The sequence below is a fragment of the Tauraco erythrolophus genome, chromosome 1 (genome assembly GCF_009769465.1).
Source record: "Tauraco erythrolophus isolate bTauEry1 chromosome 1, bTauEry1.pri, whole genome shotgun sequence".
In the NCBI taxonomy this organism is placed as follows: Eukaryota; Metazoa; Chordata; class Aves; order Musophagiformes; family Musophagidae; genus Tauraco; species Tauraco erythrolophus.
Genome location: NC_141465.1, coordinates 63,952,002 through 63,965,164, shown reverse-complemented (window position 1 = coordinate 63,965,164; position 13,163 = coordinate 63,952,002). Strand labels below are relative to the sequence as shown.

At 40.4% G+C, this 13,163-nt stretch overlaps 1 protein-coding gene across 30 annotated transcripts in view; it reads right to left on the bottom strand.

Annotated features, from left to right (window-relative positions):
* Positions 1-13,163, bottom strand: part of MAP4K4 (mitogen-activated protein kinase kinase kinase kinase 4) — a 174,866-nt gene that overhangs the window by 39,701 nt on the left and 122,002 nt on the right. For all 30 annotated transcript variants that reach the window (XM_086610155.1, XM_086610189.1, XM_086610147.1 and 27 more), the window contains 5 exons: positions 11,162-11,216; positions 8,744-8,822; positions 6,608-6,783; positions 5,849-5,921; positions 5,180-5,390 (listed from right to left, as the gene is read on the bottom strand). In XM_086610155.1, the coding sequence (XP_086466281.1) occupies positions 5,180-5,390; positions 5,849-5,921; positions 6,608-6,783; positions 8,744-8,822; positions 11,162-11,216 (594 nt within the window). The remainder of the gene's footprint in view (positions 1-5,179; positions 5,391-5,848; positions 5,922-6,607; positions 6,784-8,743; positions 8,823-11,161; positions 11,217-13,163) is intronic.

Below are 13,163 nucleotides of genomic sequence, written 5' to 3'. Positions count from 1 at the left end.
ATGAAGCCTGTCTAACAATATTGTGTTGACATTGTTAAGTGGATATATTGCAGATCTTCGGATGGCATCATTCTCACTACAAGGAAGATGGGCAGAGCTCAGGTCTTCTGCATGAAACAAATTCATCGCATCTTGAATCAACAGAGAAGTATTCAGCAATAATTATAAATAACTGAACTTAATATGAGAAAAATAAGTTACAAATCAACTAAGAGAGCTGATTTTCTGTGGCATCCTGAAATAAAAAAAAAATTAGCTGTTAAAAGACAGCCAGATTGCTAGCTCAGCACTGATAGTAGATATTTATTACCCAGCAAAAGAAGAAGAAAAAAAAAGGCTTCTCTGCCACCAGCGTGCATTTAAGTCAAAGATCCAAATCATAAATGTGCTATTGTCTATGCACCAAAGTACACAGAGAGACGGGGTTTCTTAGCATCACTTCCCCCTTCCCGTCAGACACCACCTCAGCCCCTTGCCAGGCAGGTGGGGAAGGAGGCATCCAGCATCCCAAGAGCCCCCCACAAACACCCCACAAGATCCCTTATTCACAGTCGCAGTGACAGAAAAGTTTCACTTCCTTTGCATGTGGCCTTTGAAACTTGAGCATTGAACTACTGACCACTAACAAAGTGAGATTTACTTTTAGCAAGCTCAGGGAAAGGAAACCTACAGTGGCAAGCATCTCTCAGGTCCTTGTCTACATCTTATCAAAGTGATGGCAAAGCTGGTTGGAGGCAAGTCATCATTGATCCAAGGAGGCTTCAGAGGCAGCCCTTTAGCTGACTTGCTACCATCTTTCTGTCAGAACAAGGTCTCCTTCCTGCCTGCCTCTAGCAACTCTTCCACAAGGACACACTAAAGCCCTAGTCATTGAGTTCTGTTTCTAAAACCTGAACTTCTGAATTGAATAAGTGTGAATTTTAGATATTATAATTCTTATCGCACACTACAAGAAAGGTCTGATGTAGAACACTGTTCTAGTACATGTCCAATAGACAGCAGATACAGATCTGGATTCCCTAAAATTATGGATGCATATACAGATCTTCTTTAGTTGGATACAGTATTACCAACTTTCTTGCACACGTCAGCTGAAAAGCTTATTTTCAAGGAGCTAACTGTTAACCAGAAGGTAAGGGCAGGAACTCTACAAAGACATTTCAGAGATGCCAAAACCGAATTTTGACAGAGCCCATACTGTCTCAAATTTCTGCATTTTACAAAATTTGCATTTACTGTGCTAACAACAAAAAAGCATACAGAAAATACAGTGTCAATACTCTGGCTCCTCGTCCAGTTTTAGGGTGCATTAATGATGATCTCATAATGGTACCCAACATCTCCAAACTGGAAGACCATGCAGTAAAGCATGATTTACCAGGAGAGGGCAATGCAACTACACATGCAGTTGGTGTATACCAATGAATTCCGGACCTCCTTCATACATTGAAATGCTGAAGATAAATACAGGTCCTTTAATTTTATATTCATAAAATATTATTACTCTGTCTTACATTCAGATGAATGTTGATAAATACATATACTAATGATTTCTTTCACAAAGAATTAGGTAGCCTGGTACCAGCTTAGGAAGAGGATTGGAAAGATTAATAAAGAGGTTTTTGTTTTGCCCACATTAGAGACAAAGCAGAAGCAGAACTTTTTACTCAGTACCAATCCAAACTGCAAGCAGTTCAAATTAAGTAGATAGGAATAATCTCTCCTTATGTAAAAGAAACAAAGCCCTGGCAAAAATCGCCTGCAGGTACGCCTGCATTAGCATCTTGTTTCAGATCAGGAGTGTTCTTTTGAAGTGAATCATCCAATCATCTCCACTTACCAGGTTTTGTTTCATATTTTGAAGATGTCTCGGAGTGCCAACCACTCCTTTTGGATGAAATTAAAAAGGTAGATGCACTCTAACCACAAGCAGGCATGCAGTCTAGACCTCAGCTAATCCAAAGGAACTCCTCTTGTCTTCAAACACATGGAGTGAAGTCTTTGGGTCCTCAGTGCTTTAATTATTGTGCTCCACAAATCTGCTTCTACTGGACTGTACTACCTGCCAAGGGAGCTATAACCTACCACTTCAAAAACATCCATCTTATGTTCTCATAACCAGGGATAGAGACATCATTTAATGAAGTTATCCTGAATTGTGGAGGTCCATGCAGAATGGGATTCCACCATGGCCAACTCTGAATTTCTCAAACCAGACTCAGTTTCGCAAAGTACAAATGCAAATGCCTTTCCATACACGTCACTCTGGGCACTGGTGTCTCCACATTGCTGAACAGAAACATAGATCTATGTTAGAACAGCCTGGAACAGCTCAGATTTCTCGTTTTAACGATCTAAACACTTACATGATATATAGCTGATATTTATGCAACAAATCTTTACATGATTTTTAAGGAAGGTGGGGGGAGACAAGCAATCCCCTTCCCAAAATGTTTCAGGTAATTTTCTGCACTTTGACCACACACCATTTCCACCTCCTAAGTAATACACAAATTATAAGGTTCCTGCAACAATGAGTTTTAGAAGTCACCTATATTCCTTTTAAAAAGTAATCTTTTCTCTAATACTGCTGAGAACTGCAGTTTTTGGCAGATGTCCTAAACACCGTTCCTGTTGCAGTCTCGGTCAAAACTGTCTAGGCTCTGTGCCAGCATTGTAAGAACAAGCCCTCAATTTTAATTTAGGAAGCTGGCAGAGGAGAAGCGGGGAGAAGCATAAGCAACTTGTCCAGGGAGAATATCTAAAGCTTAAAATTATTCCCAAAGAACATCAAACAGGTATACCCAAACACACACTTACTCTACACAAGGAAAAATTACAAGAAAGCAAGGCTTGGTAAAAATATCAACAAAGTGATGAAAGTCCAGAGATTCAATGCCTGACACTAATCTTAACTCACATTACCAAGCTCTTCATTGTTTACTGGCTTCATCAAAACAGGGGGGTGAGTTAAGGACAAAGTGACAACATTTCAGTATTTTGGCCTTCAATTGTGTCACAACATTGATGTTTATCTAAATATGTGTCTACCACCCTTCCCCCATCTTAAAGAGCTTGTTTTGGCTGTTGTTTTGGTAAAAATCACTTGGGATCATACATTTTTCCAACACAAGATACAATTAACTAAGTGAGGTTTTTGGAAAACTCAATGCAAGTCTTTTTGTTTTTTCATTCACTTTAAGAACAATATGCCCACCCAATCACCTGCAAAAAGAAACCTTTATAGCTCACCACTCATATTTATGTCTCTAAGGGAACCAGGCTCAGGTTATAGACTCAATAAAAGGTAGAAGCTTTTCTCTTACAAACTTTACATGGTTTACTGTGTAATCTTATTCAGTAATACACCACCCTACAGTACATACTGTCTTGTGGTCACTGAAACTGTTAGATGTTTTTTGTATTTTAAAAGCAGGACTGATTAAACATAACTGGCAGATAACTGCCTTTTCTTTTTAATTGCTCATTAAACTATGATTTCTGCAATGTCCCCCAAAAGTTCAACCCTGTGCAGCAAAGAGGTGCCTTGCTTTGTTTCCACTACTAGCAGCAGCATCTCCTTTATTTTAAAAAGAAATTCCAGATTTCAAGGGTTGCACTAATTACTAAAGTTAAACGACCTAGATAATTTAATCGTAACCCCCTTCCTTGCCAAAAAAGTACCGCCTGCAGAACCTTGGAGATTAAAGAGGCATTTAAAAGAACTAATTGATTCCCATACTAAGCAAATTTTTAGAGGCTAAGCAGTATCTCAACTTTTGCCCACCTTTGACAATATCGATAAAATATTTTACTTTACTTTCGTATTGTCCCATGCTCTCTTTTCCTTAGTCTCTTTTTATTATCTGCTCCCCCTGCAAAATCACTATAGCGCCAGAGTCTAAAAACAGTTGGAAGAGCTATGATGTTTATCTTGGCGATCTCAGAAGGGTGGGGAAGAAACAGAAGAGAAATGGAGTTTATATGTCTCTCCCTTGTTTCCTCCTCCTGGCTTCACGTATAGCTGAGTCTTTGCTACCAATCCCTCCTTATAGCAGCACCGAACTCACTTGCACATTGAAAAAGAGGAATAAGGAGCATAATGTGACCTGGAAAGCTATTTGGGATTTTGTATTATTTGTTATGTAAACACGTCACGGGATGCAAATCAACATTTGGTCCTGGTTGCGTCCTCATTAAACATAACGAGGATTTGGAAAATCAGACTGGGTGTAGTTTTTCCATCATGGCTAAGTGAACAGTTGAAACAGCGACTCAAGCAAGAGGTCATTTAAGGACAACTGGAATTTGACCCTGCATTTCCTGAGGAGCCAGAGGATTGGTTTCACTTCAGCTCTGTGTCATACCCAGCTCTGGCCTGAAGAATTGTTTTGAAATCCTCCCACCTCTGAAGCTCGCACTGCATATTCCATCTACATATATATAAACGCACACGAGATCTTAGGAGGTGAAAAGTATGGCAGAACAATATTGTACATGTACATTCATTTTCTTTTCTCTTCAGGTAGTGTATGCAAATTGCATGCTTACCATATCACAAAAGTATGATTTACATATTTGTAAGTTTTACAGAATTATAATTTTAACAGATTTATAAATCGGCTTTTAGTCATCACACTACTATGCATGAGAGAGTAATAGATTAAAAAATAGGCTTCTACCTACAATGAATGAGTGCCAAACACAGATGTTTGAGAAAGCTTTAAAGGGAAATTTGAAGAGTGTCATGGCCCCAAAAAACAGAATCTCAAGGCACTGCCCACTTAAAAACAATTAAAAAAATTTTAAAAAGTCTATCTGGGAATAATTAACGTCTCCCCTTCTCTACAGCTACCTAAAGTCTAGACATGTTGCCTCTTCTTTGAAACAGAGATCAAGACACAGCATCCCCCAAATACCTTCAAACAACCCAGCTTTGGCTCCTGTTGCCTCCATAGGAGCTGCTGGATATTCAACTGCTTTGGAAGACAGCTCATATTCAAGTAGCCAGACACATATTTAAGTGCTTTGCTCTGCATTTGCCAGTGGATTCGTACATGTTGTTTTCCTTCCTGAGATGTGCTGGGGCTACAGGGAACTCTTTTTAAATGGGCATGGGAATGAGAAACACAAGCGGAAGAGGGCTTCTGCCCCTCGAGCTCCAGCCTCCTATCTCTACCTCTTCTAGCCGCCTCCTTTGCTCCTTCTGCTGCTCAATGCGCTTCTGCCTCTCTGCCAGCAGCTGCCTCTTGTACTCCTCCTGCTCACGAAGCTGCTGCTCCTGCAGCAGCTGCTGTCTCCGAAGGGCCTCGGACCGTTCCTTGTTTTCCTGCTGTAGCCTCAGGAAATCACGTCGGAGGGTTGATTCTCCAGGCACATTGACAATGGAACTGCAACAAGAGGAAGTTAAAGCCTCCCGTACAATAAAGCCTGATGGGCCATTAAATACCTTTTCCAAAGCAAGGGAACATTAATAAAATATAACATGATGTTAAATTTTAATCTCATTTCTTTCGGAGCGAAGACACTGGATGCATGTCAAATATATGCTCTCAGAGGAAGGCGTGAAATGAGGCCAAGCAAAATAAGGACCAACTGACATTTTGGAGTCCCTGACCAATCATATTTGGCATAAATCTCCTTCCATCCAGAGCTCACTGGCTCTAAGCCATACAAGGGGGAGCTTTAAAACCTTTAGCAGTCACAGAACAGGTATTCAAACCCTTTGAGTGGTTTGTGTGGCTTCTGTGTGCACCTAATAGGAGACAGAAATGCTTCAGATTTATAGTCACAGATCTAGACTTACTTGATGTGGACTGTCCAGAGCCCTCCCAACAACAATTATTACCTTGGTTCTCCTTCTTGTTCAGGCACTTCCTCCTCTTCTTCCTCACTTCCACTGTATTCATACTCTGTCTCATCTAACAGGAAAGAAACAAAGGCCTAGATAGTGCTTATCTTTAATTTCAGGACGGCAGGGAGTTGCAGTAGCGCCTTAGTGAACCAGTTTCTATTCCCTTTTGTGAGAAGATCTGTCACAGAGCCTAGAACTCATTCTGCACATACAAGTTCATCTTCCCACACTGTAAAGCAGCACAGTGCTTTGCAGCAGACCTTCAGCAAATGCCATGAACACCACTACATTTTATATGTAAGAGAGGACACCTGGAGAACCTCGGCACCACCTGCATAAAGAGAACAGGCTGCCCAAGACATTTGCTTTATAGCTCTTGTGATGGGTTATTTCCTGCGAGTCTGACTTATGGCACCATTCCAGGAATGAACCTACCACAGACCAAAAAAGGGAAAGACATATATGCCAATATCCTCCTAAATACTGTTTAATGGTTGTATGGAAAAGGCAGTGTCCCAGGAGCAAGTAAATTTAACTTATCTGAAAATAAGACACTTGAAATTGATACTTTCTCTGTAGAGGACAGAACAAAACCTAAAAGCCTGCTGATAGTCAAAACATGAATTCAGAAAGAACTTTTCAAGGGTTTGGGTTATTTGGAGCTTTTCTAGGGGTGGGGATTTAGAATGCAAGGCAGGACAAAAATATATATTTTTAACAAGCTGCAATACTTGATTTTCAGAAGCTGCATACCTTTCTCTCCTCTCTTCTTCCTGGTCCTGTCTATATGGTCCTTAAGCTGGATTCGGACTTGCCTTTCATTTGGTTGGTCACGTATAAAGGGATGTTTCAAGAGCTGCTCTGTAGAAGGTCGCTGCATGTAATTCTTCACTAGACAACCTTCTATAAAGCTGAAAAACTTTTTTGACCTGAGAAAGCAGAGAGGGAAAAAAGCCAAACCAAAACAAGATCACAGGTAAAACTCAGCTCAAACATTTTTTCTGTTCTTGTTGAAAGTCTAATTCCTTTCCTTAAAGAGCATCACATCCCAGGGGATGGTACAAGTGCTGTATACAAGTGTGCCTCCTAAACAGAGCTGAGTGCGCTCCAGCTGAGAACTGGGCTGGATGGACACAGGGCGATACCAACATACCTGCCGTGCTTAGGCACAGCCTCACAGTAATGTGCCCTCTTTCACAGGCATAATTGCCCTGAAAGGTAGGATCTATTAGAGAAGGCAAATCATGCAAACCCAGCTCTGCGACTCCTGGGCCAGATCTGGGTAGCATCCAGTTTGCTTGGAGCACAGGCAGGGCAGCACTGGTGTGTTTCCACCTGCCCATGATATCTAAGGGCACGTCTGCTTCAGAACAGACGTACCGAAAGCCATAAGAACTGTGGCCAACATTTCCCTGACACAAGCAGCACCGCGCTGCTTTTGTATGCACCTGGGCTCACTGAGATAGGTCTGTGAGAATTTAAGATTATTGTATGTTCTATCTGAAGAGCCGCACACACAAAAAAACCTCGTAGAACAAAAGGCGGGTGTCGAACAGTGTTGTCTGTTCAACACAGGCACTTGGGTCAAATTCTCACCAAGGCAATTTAAGGACATGAACTGAACGGAGTTCCTCCTGCACATCACATAAAGTGACAGTGTATGGAAGTTAGCTAAGCTGTAGCACCACCTTCCTAAATTTGCCCTTCATCTGAACTCTTGAAAGAGGACCTCTCCAGATACAGGTCCTCAGACAAGCTGCCTCGTAAAATGTCAATAATGGAAATACTTAAAATTACATTTTTGATCATTTGGCCTGTTTTCTCATAACCTGCCAATGAGCACACTACCAAAACAGTTGAGTCACAGCAGCACTGGCTTTGGCCAGAGTCTCTTTTTGATTGCTAGGTGCTCTCAATCTGCTTCTGTGCTTGGGCGGCAAATACCTCCACTACGTGGTTAAGTCCATTGCTTCACTTTCTCACTGTAATCTAAGAGGCTGAATTCAAGGTAACTTTGTTGTTTGTTCTTTTTAAATTCCTCACGTCTTAAGTGTTATTGTTCTAAATAAAAAGGTTAATGAAAGGCTTATGCAAATACTGTATATGCATCTCTACTCCTTTAACATATGCAGAGAGCAAGTAAGAGAGAGGGAGAGGGATGCCTTGACAGTACAAGTGCATAAATAAGTCAATCCAGGCAATGACCAAGCCCAGCAAGCAAGTCGAGTTTATATTATGTTGATATTGAATAGACAGTCAAAACACTTCATTATTTTGACAGGATCACAGCATCCTGTGGTCACATTCAATCTATACGAAACCCCTTTCTAGGGAGTATTTCTGTTTCATATGTGCCAGTTGTAACCAGTAACTGGGAGGAAATCCTCCGATACTAATGGATTCTTCTCAGCTGGCAAGAAGCACACACTCAATTCCAATCGTTTACAATAATTATAGTAAAAGCCTTCATTAGTTTTAATAGCTCCTTTCAACTTAGCAACTAGAACACTACAGTACTGTTCTGCTTCTGTGTTACGATACATCTGAGAAAACATACTGCATATTAAGAGTGCTGCGGGAGTTCATTTTTAAAAATATGGATCCATTTGTCATCTTAATACAGACGTTGCTCTGTCAAGAAAAAAAAAGCTTGTTTTTTGTTTTCACGCAATTCGAGATAAAATTTCTCTGGGACAAACAGAACTAAATAAACAATGAACACTTTTTATTTCAGGCTTTGATTCGGTGGCACAGAAGATATCAACAGTGATTTTTGCTAACTTAAATTGCTTTACAGTTCTGTGGAAGCGGTAACAAAATAGCATGCAACGAGACCAGAAAGAATCACGCTACAAAAGGGGCTACAAACAAGAAATAACTCATACATACCATTTCTTGGATTTTAACCGTGGGGGAGGGTTCCTGGGTATCAGAAAGAGTGCCCTCATGGGATGCATGTCACAAAGCGCTGAAGGAAAGAAAACAAAACCAAACAGAAATGTATAGACATTGGCTTAGTCACTCTCTGTCAATACCATGGCTTCAGCTTCCACAACCATTCCCACCATCCCAAACACACATGCAGCAGATGCAGACAGCAACACAACTAAATGGAATTAGCCTGAAACGACAATTCCATAGCTCAATGTGCCAAGGGCGGCCCCAAAAAGAGAAAGAGATTGAGGCATCTGTTAATCTTCAGACAAAACCACGATGGGAACACCTGTGCGCAGCCTTCCTCCAGCCCCAAGCCATACAACTTATGTTCTGGTCAATAAAACACTGGGGGAGGACGATGGCGGAAGGGAAGAACGACACGGTTACTGTTACAAACAAACTTAACTGCACCCGTCCTCCTCTCCCACCACACAAGCAATTAAAGCAGGACGCCTCATTTTTACTCTCCAGATTTGGAGCTTTTCTCTATTCCAAGGCCTGATGGTTTTGAAGCATAGGAGCGTCTGTACCAAAAAAAGAATTCCCTGCAGAACTGAAATGCAAACCTATGACTTTTGTCAAAAGCAGTCCCCTTGGTTTCAGCAGACACTTAGTCCATTAAGGACAGACTTTCCTCCTGCTCTAGAGCAAAAGCACCACAGCAGAGCCAACACAGGGAAACAAGGGAGCAGGGAGGGAGGCTGCCCAAGAAAGGACGCTAGAAGCAAATCCTCTGTTTTTACCATCTTCCTACGTTGAGAAACAGACTAATGTGAAAAGGATTCTGGATGCAGAAATAAAGGGCCACAACCTTGGTAGAGAGGCCTCTTGGATGCCTGTGGGTTGCATTGGACCATCAAGCTTAGAGATGGACCCTTCATTCATCACTGAAGGAGGAGGCAGAGTCCACATTCCAGAGGACAGACCAAGGCAAGGGCTGTTCAGCATTTACGTTGGATCTTTGCTATCTGTTCAAATGCTCCTCTTGTGCTTTTAGACAAAGAGGGGCCAAGTTCTGCTTCGGTTTGGAAATTAAAATGTATTAGTCTCCAGTTCCAGGCTTACAAAACCCACAGACACAGCTTTTAATTGAAAGCCACCCAGGCAACCCAATGTACTGAACAAAAAGGTAGGGCAAAAAGGAGGTCAAGTGGTAGCTCAAATGCTGTTAATACAGCGCTGGCTGAGGTGACCTGGGAGCAGCTCTCACATGGGCATTCATGCAAACGTGCAATTAGGAAGGGAAAAAAAAACCAACCGAACTAGCAGACCTCCTACATCATGAATCAAAACAAGAGTGTTGTGCTTTGATTTATAAATTTTACATTAACAACCACAACCAAAAAAAATCAGGCAGTGGCTATGGTGAAATGACCATTTTTTAGCCAGGAAAATATCAATACTTCATTTCAACCTGATTACTTCAAAGACAGAGGTTTCAAGCTGGGCTGTGGTGTGGTGGTTGTTTATGTGTAAAAAAAATTTAATTAACTTGCTCTTAGGTACCTCAGGCTGTTATTTTTTTTTTAAATCCAGAGCTCCAGTTGGGGTTGGGAGTAAGCATATTTGCTAGTTCAATAAAGACTTTCATAAAAATGACCATTAAAAGCCAAAACATCATGCCCAATTTATTTTCTTTTTAAATCTTTCTGTCCTCCTTGCATATATCTGCTGTCTGCCTTGATATTCAAAAAGAGTATGTGAGCAGAAAATAAGCTATCAAAAAGTTGTGCATTTTTTGTTTCCAGATTTCTCTCTTCAAAAATATCCATATCAACTGATAAGTATTCTCAAGCAGGGAGCATTAATTTCAACATTCTGTGTTGAAGATGGATTTACAGTTTAAGTCATGTCACTACTAAGGAAGACCGACACCGCCCACCAATGAGTAGAAATGAAAGGAAAAGCATATTACCATTACCCAAACTGATGGAAAGCTGGCACAGAAACAATTGCTACAGACGCTTTTTTCATTAAGGTCAGTTTACTCAAGGCCCCACTGTACCTCTCCCCGGCTGAGGTTTCAGCATCCCAGGCCAGGCCGTACACAAATCGGGACACAACTCCAAAACACAATATACACTACCCACAGGAAGGAAGTCTGATGCTCGATTAGCTTCCAAATATTCCTGCTATAGAAATTAAATTACTGCAGTCTGCACTGTAGTGCTTAAACACAACTCTATCTTTATCAAAAGCACCGCTATTTATGGGATTTTATATTTATAGGACAAGCAAAACCAAAGAGAACAGAAATAACATGCGGATACTTTCAGAAACCTCAAAACTAGGCTTAGATTACAACCAGCATCTCCCAAGTATACGTTTCAGTCTTAATCAGCCCACTGGAGAAGCACACGTATCACTTACGGGGAGCTCCTTCTGCCATCTCTATGGCTGTAATGCCACATGACCAAAGGTCACTCTGCATAAAAAGAGAGAGACCATATGTTAGTACGTGGATTTACCCATTCAGACAGTACGACAGCACTATTTACAGAGGCCCTGTAGGTGAGACTGAAACCAAACACCAAGGCTATTGAAATAATATAAGCTACTTCTTGTTTTTGTAACAGCATCATAAAATCCTACTTGTCATATTATACATATATATACACACAAATGCGCACACATGTTCATACAGAGTGTGCAAACAACCCTTTCTAGTAATACATAAAAATATATTCACATTAGAACAATGAAAAATACATTGGCCCCAAAGCTAAGTCTATGAAACAATAGAATTTTCAATGCTTTTTTACAAAGGATTGAACATTTCCTTATAGTAGATTCACAGAAACCACTGTACCCATTCCCCCAAACAAAAGATGGAGATATGAAGACTGTGGGGTAAAAAAAAATAAAATAAAAAAAAAAAAATTGGCAGGTCTTTTCAGTGTCTAAACCAGAAAACAAACAAATACAGATTAGTGGAATACACCCAGTCCTTAACTTTTTTCTAGTCTCAAAAATCAAGTAATAGTTTTATCCAGGGGAACAGCCATCACTGCTAAACTTGCAAGTCTCTGCTGGACACGTTGCCTGCAGCCAAAGTGAACGCTCCTTCCCTACCATCTCAGCTTTGCTTGAAACATTATGAAACAAGAGTCTGCCTTCCAGTGGGAGCCTTTCAAGCTACCACCTCTGTCCAGCAGCCCTGACTAGGGAGAGCCTGAGCGAAAGCCAGGAGGGTCAAACGCAAGCAAGAGCTGGAAGAGTCCTGGCAAGGAACCAACTCCAGAGACTGCCACAGCTTAAGGGGCAAAACACGGGAGAAGGTTGCTGAAAGAGAATTGCTCTTGAGCAAAGCGGTCTTCATTTCTGGTGATAATAATCATTTTTTTAAAAGATTAGTTGAAACTAATAAGCAAATAAGCTTTTTTTTTGTACTACAAGCAGCGAAGCAATTCTAATGATCGCATTTTCAGACCCAGCAAGGCAATCTCTTCTCTGGGTCCAATCCAGCCATTTAAGCTAAGCTGCACAGCATCATGATCTTACAAAATCAACCATTAATATTTTGGGGGAGAGAGATCTACAGGCTCCACCAGGAAAAATAAACAGGTGTTTTCAGAGGCAGGAGTTATTTTTCACATCAATGCTGCATTAACAAATACTGCATAGTTTTTCTCTTTTATCAGATCATTTAATAGCCACCCTTCCTTCCTAATAACTCCATCTGCAAAGATATAAAGTGCTATCTCTAGTACAATGAGTTGATGGATGTAAAAAGCAATTAAATCAAGAGAAATAGGATCAATCTGATCAATCTTAGTCAAAAGGTACAAAAAGAACAATTGAAATAATCTGTTTTTTTAAAATAGGTTTAGACACACGCAAACATACCGATAGCTAACATCACTGTCAGTCTCAGCAAATTGATATAATTAATATTCAGCTCTCAAATTCAGTGTAAGGCCTTTAGCATCGCCTTTCTGATATCTTCGTTGCCCTTTGATAAAAGTTGGAACAACTGCATATGCCTAAGAGAAGATCTTTTTAAAAGCATATTATCACATTTTTTTCTTTCCTTGTGTTTTCACTGAAGCAAGCTGAGAAGAACTTTTAAGATTACAGGAGGCTTTCACTAGCGAAATCTAACTTGAAATACACATACATAATATTCTTAAGGGTAGTGCAAATATCATTAAGCCAATTACGGTTTTGCAGTAATTAAATCTTTGGTTTGCAGCAAACTATGTAAAACATTATCTTTGTTGAGAAACGTTGTGATAGATAATTTTTCTTTTTTTTAATGTGTATATGTATCTTGCAATCAGGAATAGGTAAAATTTAAAGAGCACCTTCTGTACTTCACCAGCTCTCCAGACGGTGGTTCTATTTAAGGCAATACCTAAAATGCATTGTTCTG